Source organism: Urocitellus parryii, chromosome 11, assembly GCF_045843805.1.
Source record: "Urocitellus parryii isolate mUroPar1 chromosome 11, mUroPar1.hap1, whole genome shotgun sequence".
In the NCBI taxonomy this organism is placed as follows: domain Eukaryota; kingdom Metazoa; phylum Chordata; class Mammalia; order Rodentia; family Sciuridae; genus Urocitellus; species Urocitellus parryii.
Window position 1 is genome coordinate 10,777,583 of NC_135541.1, and position 14,029 is coordinate 10,791,611.

Sequence of the window (14,029 nt, forward strand, 5' to 3'; positions counted from 1 at the left end):
ACTGATGGCACTAGTACATTTATTGAGCACTTACTGTATGCCAGGCTCTGCTTTACAAGAGCTACAGGGGGTCAATGCTACTAAAATTCTCACTTTTCAGGGGCTGGGGATGTGGCTTAAGCGGTAGCGAGCTACCCTGGCATGCGTGGGGCACTGGGTTTGATCCTCAGCACTACATGAAAATAAAATAAAGATGTTGTATGCACCGAAAACTAAAAAATAAATATTAAAAAAAATGTCTCTCTCTCTCTCTCTCTCTTAAAAAAAATTCTCACTTTTCAGTCGGGGACACTGAGGAACAGGGGGTTAGTTCATCTGCCCAGTGTCTCGGGGTGGCTGAGCCAGGATTGAAACCTGGGCAGTCAGATTCCAGGGTCTGTTCTCAGACATCCCAGCTAGGACCAGCCTCCACTGTCTGCAGATCCCATTTATTCTGCCCCCATAGGACGCAGGGGTAAAAATGGGGACGGGCTCCTGTGCCTGCCAGAGCGGCCAGTCCCTGCCCTTTCCTGAGTGAGATGGGTGGGACTGAGGGCAGGAGTCTGGGGATGCAAGGTCCTTGTGCTGAGAGGCTCTCAGGTCCTCAGGCTGCGCCTTCAGCGAGGGCTTCTCTAGGGGACAGGAGCGCACCTATTCTTCCAACCTCCGCAAAGCCAAAGCAAATATCTGAGATGCTGACCACAGGACAGGGCCCCACTGAGGCTGGGACTTGAGGTTCAGCCTATGGTCAGAGCTGGTGTGACCCACCCCTGAGGTGAGGGGTGCGACTGGGGCACAACAGGGCACACAGTCGGAGGCTGGCAGAGCTCACAGGGGTGGCCTGGTTAGGCCTTGGCTGACCACTGGGACTGTGCCTCAGGACCAGGCCACACTACTGTAGGGAGGAGGGTGGCCAGGGCACAGGCTGGGGAGGGTCAGGAACATCACCTTTGGGGACTCCTGGGATTGCACCAAGGAAGAGGACCCCAGAGCATGCAGAGGACCCTGCAGACGTGTGGCCGTGGGGGCCTGGGCCAGAGGAACGTGGCTGGGCGCCGGGGGTGGCCTTCTGGCCTCCAGGGCAGCCCCTGGTGGGGGGCCTGGGCCCTCACCTCAGCCATGTACTCCAGCAGGCTGACGTGGATGGACACCAGGCCCGAGAAGCTCTCGTCGGGGAAGCGGAGGCCTTCCACGAAGAAGAGCAGCTCCGCGGAGCCGCCCGTGTACTTGACCACGTGGTAGAGCTTCTGCCGGCCCAGGATGTGGACGTAGCGCTGGCCGAAGAACGGATCTGGAGGGGGAAGGAGCGGCATCAGGCCCCGGCTCCTCCGCAGGAGGTAGGCCAGATCACTGATGGGGACAAGTGGCTTGTCCTCAAGACACAGAGGAAAGCACAGCAGCAGATGCCACCAGCCGACTACACGGTGTCGGTCATCATCCTCTCAGCACTCTGTGTCCCAGCTCGTCTGTGAAAGCAGTGGCTCCCTCCTGAATTGTGCGTTTGAAGTGACAGCGGAGAGTAATCGCACAGCTGCGGGGGAGGGAAGGACGCCATTTTCCCCTTTCACAGACAAGGACGCGGAGTCTCAGAAGACGTGGCTTGTCCAAGGTCATCTACACGGTGACTGATCTGGACCCTGGTTCTTGCCTGATCCTGAACTCCAAGCTCCCAACCCCTTTGTAAAACACCAGCGCACACCCGTCTGTACGCACAGGTCCCCTCTGTCACGAAAGCCGTGCTGGTGTGACGACAGACAGATGCTGTGTCTCTGGCCATCGATTTTCGGGACCAGGAGGGACCCAGGCTGCGCCAGGGCTCCTGCCCCTCTGAGGTCTCCAGCCCATCACTGTCCCGGGGTTTCCCTTGGAATGATCTCGCCCCTCCTTCCTGCAGGTCTCGGTTTGTGCCTTTGTGGGAATCCCGCCCAGGTCCCCAGAGCGCACCCTGGGGATCTGTTCAGAGCTTCCAGAGCCGCTGCCCCTTCCTGTCACATCCTTTCTAGATGTAGGTGGTCGTGTGGGCCAGAGACTGGCCTGCCCAGCCCCGCTCCCACCTGGCACCTGATCACGCTTCATAAATGCTCATGAATGAACCAGTGGCTTCCTCCCGACTGTCCCTACGGGGGAGGCCAACGGGGAATCTTCAGGCTGACTCAGGCCCAGCAATTGATATCTATTTTTTTCCTCCAAGTGCTGGGGATGCCACCAGGGCCTCACGTGTGCTAGGCAGGCGCTCCGCCACCGAGCCACAGCCCCAGTCCTGGGGAATTGCGTTACTACTCTGTGACTGGCATGGCCAAGGACCTCTGGGGAGACGGACTGTCACCACACGGCATCTGTGCCTAGGAGCAGTGCTCAGCTGGTGCTCAGACAGAGCGCCCAAGGGATTCGAGGGACGGTCATAACGGCTACGTGGTGAGAGGTCTTGTCTGGTGACTTGCGCTGAAGTGGGTGGGAGGGAGGGGACCGGGTGGGAGGCATCTGAACGGAGGAAGGCAGTGTTGGGGACACCCTTGCAGGAGGCAGGGTTGGCTGCGGGGTGTGTCGGGGAGATACTTGCTGGGTAAAGCCAAGGAGGCGGGATCCTACGGCAGAACCAGAAGGAGGCTCTGTAGCCCTGCAGGCTGCACGGGCGGATCAGGCTCAGCTCAGCAGTGATGGTGCTGAATGACCCATCGCCAGGGGTTAGGACCCAGGGGTGAGAACAGGAGCCAAAACACTCCTGCTACAAATGTGTCAGGATCAACACCTGTGAAACGCCGGGACCAGCTGCGAAGCCCAGGCTTGGGTGGCTCCCCTGTGGGACAGAGTGTCCAACCAGACCTGGATCCTAGGTTGCTAAAAGGGGGGCTACCCCAGTGGTCACGACTTCCCAAGTCAGAAAGGCCCGGGTGTGGAGGCACTCTGGCTCTGGTTGGGAAACCTCTGGGAATTCTCCTGACCCCTCCGAGCCGCATCTGTTAAGCAGAGGACAACAGCACCCAGGCCACAGGGTCATTGCAAATGGTACAGCCACCTGAGTAACCTCGGTCACCAGGTAACCACGGGTACCGGGCAGGAACCTAAGGGTGCTGCCCGGGAGAGGCAGTGGGAGGTCAGCCCGCCCTGACCACAGAAGCAGCATCTGGCCTCGGTCCTTGGGTAGGTCCAAGAAGAAAGGGGGTAGACAGACCTGGGCGTCCCAAGGACCTCGTCACAGCTCAACCCAGAAGGACAGGTCCGTCTGACCCAGAGCCGACGGTGTGCCCTGTGGCCCCCTCCCCAGTGGGTCCACATGGGTCTGCACACGGTGCCCCTCCCCCCCCCATGTGCCCCAGGCTGCACTTGAGCTGCACTTGAGCTGCAGCTCAGGAGACTCAGGCCCGGAAGCCAACTCCTTGTTTGCAGGAGTCCCAGGGGCCAAGTGTCCCAGGGCTCAGACAGCAAAGGCTCCACCAGGGTCTCGGACCGAGAGGGATCTGGCCAGGGGAGGGGTCAGCAGGGAGGGCACACTCTGGCCCTCCTCTGGCAGCTCCCTCCTCCCCACGTGGCCTGTGCCCGGGGACTCACAATGTGTCTCTATCCTGGGCCTCGTTCTGGGGTCTGAGCCAGTGCCAGGAGGATGGATTCCTGGATGGGAACAACCCAGCCATTGTCCCCAGGAGCGGCTGTCCCCTGTTCCTTCCACCCTGGCGTGGCTGGCTGTCCCTGCAGGCACCAACAACGCCTTTCATCTGAGTAGCCCTCGTGCCTTGGCGACCTCTCCTCAGCCCCAGGCTTGGCCCCCGCTGGCCAGCGCGTGGTGTGGTTTGGTGTGACCCTGCCCGTCACTTTGGAATGATTCCACCTCCCCGGGTGACTCCTGAGGGTGTGACCAACTGTCTTGTTTTGCCTGGGCCCACGGGGTTTCCTGGGTTGAGGGACGTTCAATGCTAAAACCAGGAAAGTCCTAGGCACATGGGGACAAATTGGTCACCACGTCCTTGTAGGAAGAGGTGACACCCCCAATTCTTGGGGTTCTGGGCAGAACCCGAGTCACTGGGTTTTTGTAGGAGCACTGGAGGCTTCAGCTCACCCCAATCATTATAAATAAGAATAATCACAATATTTCCAACAAAGCAAGCTGTTGTCTATGGAGGGCTCTCCACAGCCACTTCCTAGAGGGTCTGGCCCGTCCCCCACTCCATCCCCCTGCCATTTGGAGCAGTGGGGGCTCCCATGCAGAGCAGGACCCCAGGGCTGTGGCTGGCAGACCTCCCTGGCACCAGAGCTCCCTCCCAGGACCCCTGGAGCCCAGCTCCCCGCTTCTCAGGAGAATGAGACCAACCCTGCTGGGACACAGGTGACCACGTGACACTGTGTAACATTCCCAACCACAGGTACATTCATATTTGTGTTTTTTTCTCTTGCAGTCCTGGGATTGGAGCCGGGGGTGCTTCCCACGGAGCTAGACCTCCAGCCTTTTTTATTCTTCGTTTTGGGATAGGGCTTGCTGAATCCCCACGCTGCTCTTGAACTTGCTCTTCTCCCGCCTCAGCCTCTCCACTGCAGGGGTCACAGGTGGGCACCCTGCACCAGGCTTGTCTTCAGGTTTTGACAAAGCCAAGATGTGCACGGGAAGACAGGGAAACTGGGCCCCGGGTGAGTTATTTCTCTTCCTCTCCGCGTGGGTGGGGCTCAGAGTACCCACCCAGAGGCCACCTTTATGGGAATCTCACTGGGTGGCGGCCACTGTCTAGTTAAGGGCCCTCCCTGAGGACAGGCAGCCCAGGTAACACTCTCGGGGAATATTCTCTGAGGACTTACAGAGGTGGCTTCTCTCTTTCCTTGCCTGCCCGGGACCCGTCTCGGATGGCCAGCCAGGGGGAGGGAGGTAAATGTGAGTCCAGCCCACTGCCCCCAGCAGGGGCAGAGACTCCGGACCTCGCCAAGGCTTCGCCATCAGCCGCAGGTCTCTGTCAAGGCCAAGGCCGCCGTCCTGCCTGCACCCCTCCTGCTGTGGCAACTCTGGCCTGGGCATAAATATCAACATCTCGGCCCCCTGGGGCAGTGGAGCCAGTCGGACTCCAGGGACATTCCGACCTGCTGCAGGTCACTGTGCAGGGCCCAGGGTGGCACCGTCGGGGGCTGGCATGGGGTGGCTCGTGTCCACTGGCGTCCTGGTTAAGTCTGAGGTGAGCCTCCCCGCAGGGTGACTGCCTTTCTAATGGTCTTGTCTAAGAGTGGGCCCAGCCCCCCAGAGAGCCCCCGAGCATGGTGACTGCAAGGCTGTTTTGCTGGGGAGGTCTGAACACATAAATCAGATCTTGACCGTCCCTTGCTTAAACCCTCTGATGGCTCCACCGCACTTAGAATAAAATCCAAACCCTGTCCGCATGCCCTGGCCCCTGGCCCGGCTCGCTGACCTTGGTCCCCCACAATCCCCCCTCCGGATTCCTGCCCCTCCAAGGCTCAGAACAGCACCCTCCTCCGTGCTCGGCACACCCCCTCCCCTCTCTCTCCCCCGGCTCCTCGCCGTTCACAGAGCCTCAGCTCAGACACCCCCTCCCTGTCGGCCTCCCAGACCACCCAGCCCGCGGGGCCTCGGCCCTGTCCTGCTCCATGACTCTCTCTACTCCCGTCTCCTCCAACCCTGCTATTTATTACGTCCCCTGGCTAGGTGGCCGCTTTTCAAGGGCAGGATGTGACTCCTGTGTTTACTGCAGGGATCCCGACTCTGAGGAAGGTGCTGGCACCCAGGTGACTCAACACATGGTCACAGAACGTGAGACAAGTGCAGGCAGCTCCGCGGACTGGCTCTGGGGCAGAGCATGTCCCCTGCACAGCAGAGGCCCAGGACACCCTGTCACCACAGAGAGGAACAAGGGGTCACTACCTGCAGGGTGCCCACAGCATCTCTGTGGGCGGGGGCTTTACAATTTAGAGGTGGCTGGGCAAGTGGTGCACACCTGTGACCCCAGTGACTCGAGAGGCCCGAGGCAGGAGGACTCTAAGTTCAAGGCCAGCCTCGGCAACTTGTGGAGGCCCCGTCTCAAAATAAAAAATAAAAAGGGTTGGGAATGCGGCTCAGGGGTTCAGCGCCCCTGGGCTCAATAACCAGTAACAACAACAAAGTGGAGAGGCCACCCGCCTTGCCCCAGGTACCTTGAGGGTGACATAACTCCAGAGGAGAGAAACCCTGAAATCCCCGTCTCCTGGGCACCAGAAAGGAGGACACAGACCCAGGTCACCGCAGCCTCCCGGGGGAGGACAGACCTACGTCAGGGAGCCTCCCGAGTCCTGAGGCCAGGCTGTGCTGTGCGGGGGCCACGGGGGCGGAGGGAGGAGGGTGGTGGCCTCAGGGGACATTGTGGGGCTCACTCACTCTCCACGTAGAACACGCCCACTTTGTCCGAGTCCCCCATGGCGATGTAGAGGACCATTTCGTATCCAGCCGGCAGGCGGTCGGGGCCCTTGGTCCTCAGGACCATCGGGGACATGTCCTTGAGGTCTGAGGGGCAGAGGCACAGGGGTCAGCGTGACGGGCCTGGGTGCTGGCCTCCCAGTGCCCGTGTCCCGGGAACCCCGGAAGACCAAAGGGAGAGGACGACACTGGCCGTCCCCTCCGACACCCCAGGTGGCCTCCTTGCTCTCCCGTGTGTGACTTTAGAAAACGTGGCTCCAGGTGCACTGCAATTGAGCACAGGTGGACGTTGGGGTCCTTCATCCCCAGGAAGCCCAGGTCCAACCTGCCCCTCCTGGCCCCTGGGGGCCCCGCTGGTACCTTCCTTGCTGTAGACCTTGTTGTCACCGAAGTCCTCCTTGGGCAGCCAGGGCGTGTCTCGGTCACAGTTCACCAGCAGGATGGCCCCCTGACCCTCAGGACCCCAGGTCCAGGTCGCCTGGAAGCGCAGGAGGACAGGACGGGTGAGCGTCCTCTTCTCTACCCCAGGGCAGACCCTGAGGGCCACCTGAGAGCACCTCGGGATGTGGCTAACGAGCAGCCACCATCTACGGGTGTGAGTGCGTGTGTGTGTGTGTGTGTGTGTGCGAGCTACCATCTGGCAAATGTGACTTCCAAGTCTGATGCCCAGAGGGGACCCATGTGGACATCCAGGACACACGGACAGGAAGGCTCTGGTGTGGGGCGGCCATGCCTGGCAGCGTGGAGCTGGGAGCAGGAGGGCGGCCAGAGCCCTGGGCGGACAGTCTGAGCCGGGACTCGGGGTCCGAGGCCGGGAGTCTGCATGGGGCCTGCGTGCTGCGTCACTGGCTTTTCCTTTTCCTGCACTCGGGACTGAACCAGGGGACGCTGCCACTGGCCTACGTCCCCAGCCCTTTTTATATCATTTGAGACAAGTTCTCCCTAAGTTGCCCAGGCTGCCTGGGCCTGGCGATCCTCCTGCCTCAGCCTCCCAAGTCGCCGGGGGGTCACGGGTGTGGGCACCACACCGGCTTCTGCTGCTTCGTTTTCTACACTGCAGCCAGGGGACTGCAAGAAAATTGAACCCGATCACGTCACTCTCCTCCCCTAAGCCCGCCCTGCTGACACAGGGCTAAGCCTGGTTCCTCACGGTGGCTGCGAGGCCCAGGAGACCTGCCCGCCTCTCCACGCCATCACCTCTACCTCGTCTCCACCTCGCCTGGCTCACTCTGTTCCACCTGCACTGGCCGCCCTTCCGCTCCCAGATGCCAAGCCCCCGGGCCTCTGCCCACGCTGGTCCTCTGGCTGGACCGATGTCCTCCTTTTTGCTGGTCAAATCTCTTCGCCCTTCCAGCCTCAGCACAGCTGGCCCTTCTCCCAGGAAGCCTGGCTGGTCCCCAGACCTGAGCCGCTTCCATGGCCCCGCACACAGCCTTTTGGAGGGCACGTAGGGCAGTTGTTACGACACTGGTCTGCGGGTGGGCGTCCTGCGCCTGGGAGCCTCTGGCTGCCTACAGGGTCTACTCCGGGCTCTGCCCTTGAGCTGCCCGAGTTCGGGGCGTCTACCCTGATGGCTAGGTACCTTCTTTGGGTTGTTCTTCTCCACCTCGCCGTCCCGGTCGGCGTCCACATCCAGGGAAATCTCTGGGGAGGAGAAACATGGGTGAGCTGCTGAGCCTGCCAGACAGGGTGGCACGGACCTGGGGGACCTGGGGGACCTGGGGCCACTCACCCAGGCACTCGGTGGCTGGGGATGGGGGCCCTGTGAGCTCATCTTCTCTGAGCCCCTGGCTGATGTCCACACCCCAGGGCACCTCTGCAGACGCCGTGTGCACCGGCAGCTCACAGCCTTGGGGGTGCTGCCGGACAGGCCAGGGATCCCCCTCCCTCCTCCTGGGGGAGGTCCTCACTGGACAGATTTGGAGCCTCCGTTCAGAAGGGTGCAGTCCCAGGGGCACACGGGAGGTGGAGCAGAGCTGAGGTCCGCACTGCACCCGTCTGACTTGGTTATCATTTGAAAATGTACCAGCTCAGGGTTCCCTGTCTCTCCCAGTCCATCTGGGTGTGTGTGTGTGTGTGTGTGTGCACACGTGTGTCTGTGTGTGCACATGTCCTCCTCTCCAAGAACTACCAGAAGTCTAGATTCCATCAACAAGGACCGAGGGTTTTCCTCTGGGTGAGAAACCATGTCCTCAGCCCTCTTGATCTGAGGGTGCCTGTGATCGGGGATCCTGGTAGATGACCAGGCAGGGTCCCTGCTTATCCTTCTTTCAGGGAAGGGACTTTATCATCCCTAGGCCCACCATGGAGACAGGCTTTGTGGAGACTGTGGGGCAGTGGAGAGGTTTAGCATTAGACAGTGTTGGTTTGGACCCTGGTTCTCTGCTTAGGAGCTGTGTGACTATGGGCAGATTAGACAACCTCTCTGAGCTCCAATTTCCTCAGTTTTAAAGTGGAGTCTTTTCCTGTAAAAATTAGCCGTTGCACTAATTGCAATGACAGGCACTACTGACTTTTGAGCCAGATAATTAATTCTTTGGAGTTAAGAGACTGATGGGTGCTGCTGGGGTGGCATCAAGAGTGTCACCCAGAGTGAGACGCGCTGGTTTCAGGCCCCAAAGCTGCCCAAGGGGGACCGCGCACACCCAGCAAGACTTGGACTGAGGTGGGGGCTGGGTGGGACGAATGTGTTCCCGGTCAGTCCCCAAGACAGCCAAGCCCTCTCCCTGGGTGGGGTGGGGGGTGAGGCGGTCCTGGCACAGGAGGGGCACAGATGTCACCCTTTCCTTTGTGGTCCAGCCCCACCGGGTCCATACCCAAGTCCTCCCTCTGCCCAGCCTCCTGCCCCTCAATGTGGCCGTCCTGGGGTGGACAGAGGCAAGCAGGAGGGGGCAGGGAGGTCCCTGGAAGAGGTACCCTATAGTGTCCTGCTCCCGGGGCCTCCTGGGAGGCTGCGAGGCCCACTTCTCCACTCCCGCCACCGTGGAGCCCGTGCCACGGCTGCAGCACCTGGCTAGGCCCTGGTGACCGTGCACAGACCCGCTCTGAAGGAGCCTCCAGTCCTGGAGGGAGCTGTCACTGGGCCCCTTTTGGGGGAGAGCAAGCCAGGGCTCCAGGGAACCGCCCGCCAGGGAGCTGGCCTGGAGATCCTGGAGGGGGCGAGCAAGGGCCCGGGGAGAAGGGGCCCGCCCGTGCTCCCGAAGAGGCTGAGGTCAGGAGCAGGAGCAGGGCTGGTGCTGGAGGCCAGTTTCTTTCCCACCCGCGCCCACTGCAGACCGCTTTCCACGGCCGCTCTCCTCAGAGTCGCTCCCTGGGACCTGCCACCACCGGCGTCCACACAGGGCACCCAGGCTTTCACCAAGGCACCCGGCAGGGAAGCCACCCCTGAAGCTCCTGGATGCAGGCCGGCTCCGGCTCCGGGTCTCTTCTTTTCTGTTGTCTCCATGGATCTAGGACTGACCTCTGGCTGACCTCTGGCTGACCTCTGACTGACCTCCTACCTGGGCTGTTGCCAAAAGCTAAGGCCACCTTCAAAGACGCAATGCTTGCTCCCCTGAAGGTGGAGAGGCGTTCGGCCACCCTGCAGCCCTGGGGCCTCTGTCTCTAAGCTGCACGGAAGCTCTTTGTCACGGGCACTGAAGCCCCGGTTCTTAGAGAGCGATTAGGAAGCGCTCTGCGTTGCTTTGTTGCAATATGAATTTCTTAACTTTTGAAATTTTATCAATTTAGCCAGGCACAGTGACACACACCTGTAATCCTAGCCACTCGGGAGGCTGAGGCAGGAGGATTGCAAGTCTGAGGACAGCCTCAGCGACTTAGTGAGACCCTCAGCGACTTAGTGAGACCCTGCCTCACAACAAACAAACAAAAAAGAGCCGAGGACGTGGCTCAGTGGTAAAGCACCCTGGATCTGGTCTCTAGCACCAAGAAACAAAACAAAAACACAAGCAAAGAAACCAAAAATTTTCAACGTGATATTTGTACCATATGCAAAAAAAAAAAAAAAAAAAAAAAAAAAAAATCAAACAAAACAGCACTAAATGGTTTCTTACCCAGCTCTTCTTTTCATCTTCCTGGTACAAAAATAAAACAATACTTCTTTCTATTTCCTGCTTTATTAAATTGGGCCAGGGTTTGCGGCCTTCCTGTTATGAAATTCGGGCATTTGATCACTGTCCCCTTATCACCTCCTCCCACCTCCACGGTGCTTCCTGATTCTCTTTGGGACCTGCGGCCTGTCCCTACAGCCAACTGCATGGCCTCTCTGCCCTTCACCCTCCCTCCGAGGTCCCCCAAGTTGCAAGCCATCCCCTGGGTCTGCTCCCCTGCCAGGCTCCTCGGTGTCTGATGTCACCCAGTGTCAGGGGGCCGAGGCCTGCGGGGACAGTGATCGGGGCTGGCAGGACCTGCCCAGAGCGCTGCCCGCCCGGGGGGAGGAGGGAGGACACCTGTCTCAGGGACTCCGGGCTCCAGACATTTCCCAGAGGCTCGGGCTCCTACCTCAGCTCCTCTGAATAGCTCCCAGGGGTCGGGTGGCGCCTGGGTGTGGGGCAGATTAACGGGAAATGTCACTAGGATTGGGTTCAAGGCCGTCTGCCCTGAGGATCAAGACGCTGGCCGGCTGCCAGCCCCATGGACAGTGGCGGGTGCTGGCCTCCGGGCTTGAGCAGCCTGGGATGCGGCGGGGAGCGAGGACTCCCTCTCCCATAGCCAACGCGGGCGCTGGTCAGGGGCCCGAGGAGCGACTGAGCTGGTGGCTACAGGTTCCCAAGGCCCATTCTGTGTGCTGCTCTCACCGCCAGGGCCTGGCAGCGGCCCCCTCCTCAGGTTGTCCCCTCCGCTTGGCCCTCAGGGGAAGGCTCTGCGATCAGCTCCAACCAGAGTCCTGGAGGTCCTCAGGCTAATTTCCACTCTGTAGCTTGGAGAAAGGGAGGCCTAGAGGTGCGCTGCTCATCCCGGTCACACAGCAAGTTCTTGCAGGACTGGACTGAATTAGGGCCTGATTTGGCCAAGGGCACCGTCTATCTGTTCCCAGGGAGGAGGCTGCAGGACAGTAAGCTTCATCGTCCTCCAGGCAGAGTCCTGTGGCCACCCTGAGGAAGGGAGGCTGAGAGGGCTTCCGCTGAGCACCTGCTCTGCGCCCTTGGCCCTGGCTCGGTCCCCTTGCACGGGCCACTCCGTGCATCCTTGGAAGCCCCGCTCAACAATGACCAGTGTGTCCCATCTTGCAGATGAGGAAACTGAGGCTCGGGATGGTGGTGGCCTGAGGTCTCAGTGTGGTCTCGGGTGTTCCTGCCTCCCGGCACTGGCCCTATTGATGGCTCGGGATGGGGGCTCAAGGGCCCCTGGGGTAGATGCCGGAGGAAGAGGAGGCCTGGGGTGGGGGACGCAGAGATCAGAGCTCCCAGGGGAAGCCAGTCTCCTTTCCTTCAGGGTCCCCGGGCATCAGGAAGCACAAGTTCAGCAGGAGATCCTGGAGGGGGGCAAGCCCAAGCTCTCCTCTAGCTTGATTTTGGACTCTGTAAATGGCCTGGCCTTTCTTGAGAGCCCCTGTCACTTTTCATGGTGCCATGACAGTGAGAGCTGGAGGCAAGCTGTTATTCTAATGTCTTCTTTTTTGGTCATGCGTCAACATTGTCAAGCTTCTCATGTTCCTTAGGGGCCCAGAGGGGGCATCTTACTGGCCCGTGGAACCTCGGGATCTGGAAGTCCCGGCAGTTAAATACACAAGTGTCCAGGGGACGCAGAAGCTCAGACCCTTGACCGCGGGCGCCGTGGGGCTCCCTCTGAGCTTCTGTCTTCTGACGAAGGAGAAGAGCCCGTCCTCCTCCTGGTTTCCAGATGTCTTCAGTCTGCCTGCGCGGGTGGACGTCTGGACGGCACAGGCAGCCCCAGGGATCACCTTCATCGGACAGGTCTCTGTCCTCAGGTGTCCCTGCCCCTGGGATTCGGTTTCCGAGGACAGTCATCCGAGACTGTGTATGTGGGGTGCGCTCACGTGCCAGGGCCCAGCAAACCAGGGCGTCTCTGGTTTCATCTCCCAGGGCCCCCTGAGGTCATCCCCATCAAAGTCCCAGGCCCGGGCTGGCCACCCTTGGATGCAGAAAGAGGGCAGACTGACCACCCACCAGGCCCACTGGGGGTCGGCTGAGGAATGGGAAAGTCACGGAGCCCGTTCCTGTAGCTGAGGGCACAGAGGAGGCTGGCGGGGGTGTGGGGGTGTGGGGGGGTGTGGGGGTGTGGGGGGCGGGCTGGGGGGGTTCCAAAACCCCCAGGAGGAGGATGTGACCTAACCCAAGTGACTTAGTCACATCAGCCACTTTCTAGGTGTGTGGCCCCAGGCAACCTTTTGTTGGTTTTTATAGCCTTGATTCTTTTCATCAGCAAAACAGGGACAAGACTAAGTCTGTCCCTGGAATCACCCTGAGGCTAGATGGAGGGGAGGGGGTGCCGCTGGGGGCCCAGCCAGCGACAACGTGCACAAGATTTTGGATTGGATCCCCAGAACCGCAAAAAGGGAGAAAGGAGAGGAAGGGAATAGGTGGAGGGTCTAGCGCTGCAGCCCGACTCGCTGTCGAGGCGCCCACACAGCCTGGGTGCAGCGCGGCTGAGCGGGAGGAGGGAGCAGTTATTGTTACTTTTAAAAAGCACCCAGGGCTGGGGATATAGCTCAGTTGGTAGAGTGCTTGCCTCATGTGCACAAGGCCCTGGGTTCAATCCCCAGCACCTCCAAAAAAAAAAAAAAAAAAAAAAAAAAAAAAAAAAATAAAAAGCACCCAGCACATCGTTGGCGCTCGGTGTCTGAGTTCCCTTCCCCTGCCATGTGGCAGCTCTGTCCATGTTCAACCACATGGACAAAGTCACCTCTGGGAGGGCCTCTGGGTAACACCTCCATCACAGCAGGGGAGCGGCAGCAGGGTCTAAAGGTCACCTCCCTGGGCCTGCAAAGCAGGCTCCACCTGCCTGGGAGGGAGCGTCCCCGGGAGGGCAGGGTCGTGCAGTGGAGAGAACCTGGGCTGGGGGAATCATCCTGATTCAGAATCCACCTGTCACCTGGTTGCTGTGTGACTCTGAATGAGTTTTCTAACCTCTCTGGGCCTCACCATCCGGTGGATCAAATGAAGGATTGGATCAGGTGAGCCGAGGACCCAAGGCCATATCTCTGTGCCCCCAGGACTGGGCTTGAGGAGCACAAGGACGGTGGGAATCTCTTTTTCAGGCTGCAAAAGAGCTGAGGGAAGGAAGGACTTTCCTTTCTCCTGTGTGGCCCACAGAGCCCAGACAGGGGACCCCGACGCGGGGTGAGTCCTGGCTGACCTCGACAGGCCGCCTCCCGCAGGCGGCCTGGCATCAGGACGGCAGGCGAGGGCGGCGAGGTGCCTTCCCCTCGCCTGCAGCTACAGGGTCTGGTGAGAGCGCAGAGCCGGAGCAGGGTGGGGGCAGCCCTGGGGACAGCAGCCCCGAGACCCCAGCCTCGCTGACTCACCGATGGCCGTGAGGAAAAGCCCAGCCTGGTCGATGGGGGCGATCCCCTCCTCGTCATAGTAGTTGACGGTGACCTGGGGGTGGGGCACACAGGGTAGAGAGGAGGGCAGAGACCATAGGTCACAAGCAGGAAATCCTGAGGGAGCCCCACCTAGGCCTCAGCCTGGCAAGTCCTCCCCCTCA

The 14,029-nt window shown here is 60.2% G+C and overlaps 1 protein-coding gene and 1 non-coding gene across 2 annotated transcripts in view; one reads left to right on the forward strand and one right to left on the reverse strand.

The window, feature by feature from the left end:
- Positions 1–14,029, reverse strand: part of Padi2 (peptidyl arginine deiminase 2) — a 39,203-nt gene that overhangs the window by 12,186 nt on the left and 12,988 nt on the right. The window contains exons 3-7 of the mRNA XM_026400823.2: positions 13,848–13,920; positions 7,944–8,005; positions 6,722–6,839; positions 6,323–6,448; positions 1,092–1,270 (exon numbers count right to left, since the gene is read on the reverse strand). Coding sequence (XP_026256608.2) covers positions 1,092–1,270; positions 6,323–6,448; positions 6,722–6,839; positions 7,944–8,005; positions 13,848–13,920 — 558 coding nt within the window. The remainder of the gene's footprint in view (positions 1–1,091; positions 1,271–6,322; positions 6,449–6,721; positions 6,840–7,943; positions 8,006–13,847; positions 13,921–14,029) is intronic.
- On the forward strand, positions 13,021–13,093 carry Trnam-cau (transfer RNA methionine (anticodon CAU)). Its single transcript has one exon. It is a non-coding gene; the product is annotated as a tRNA-Met (tRNA).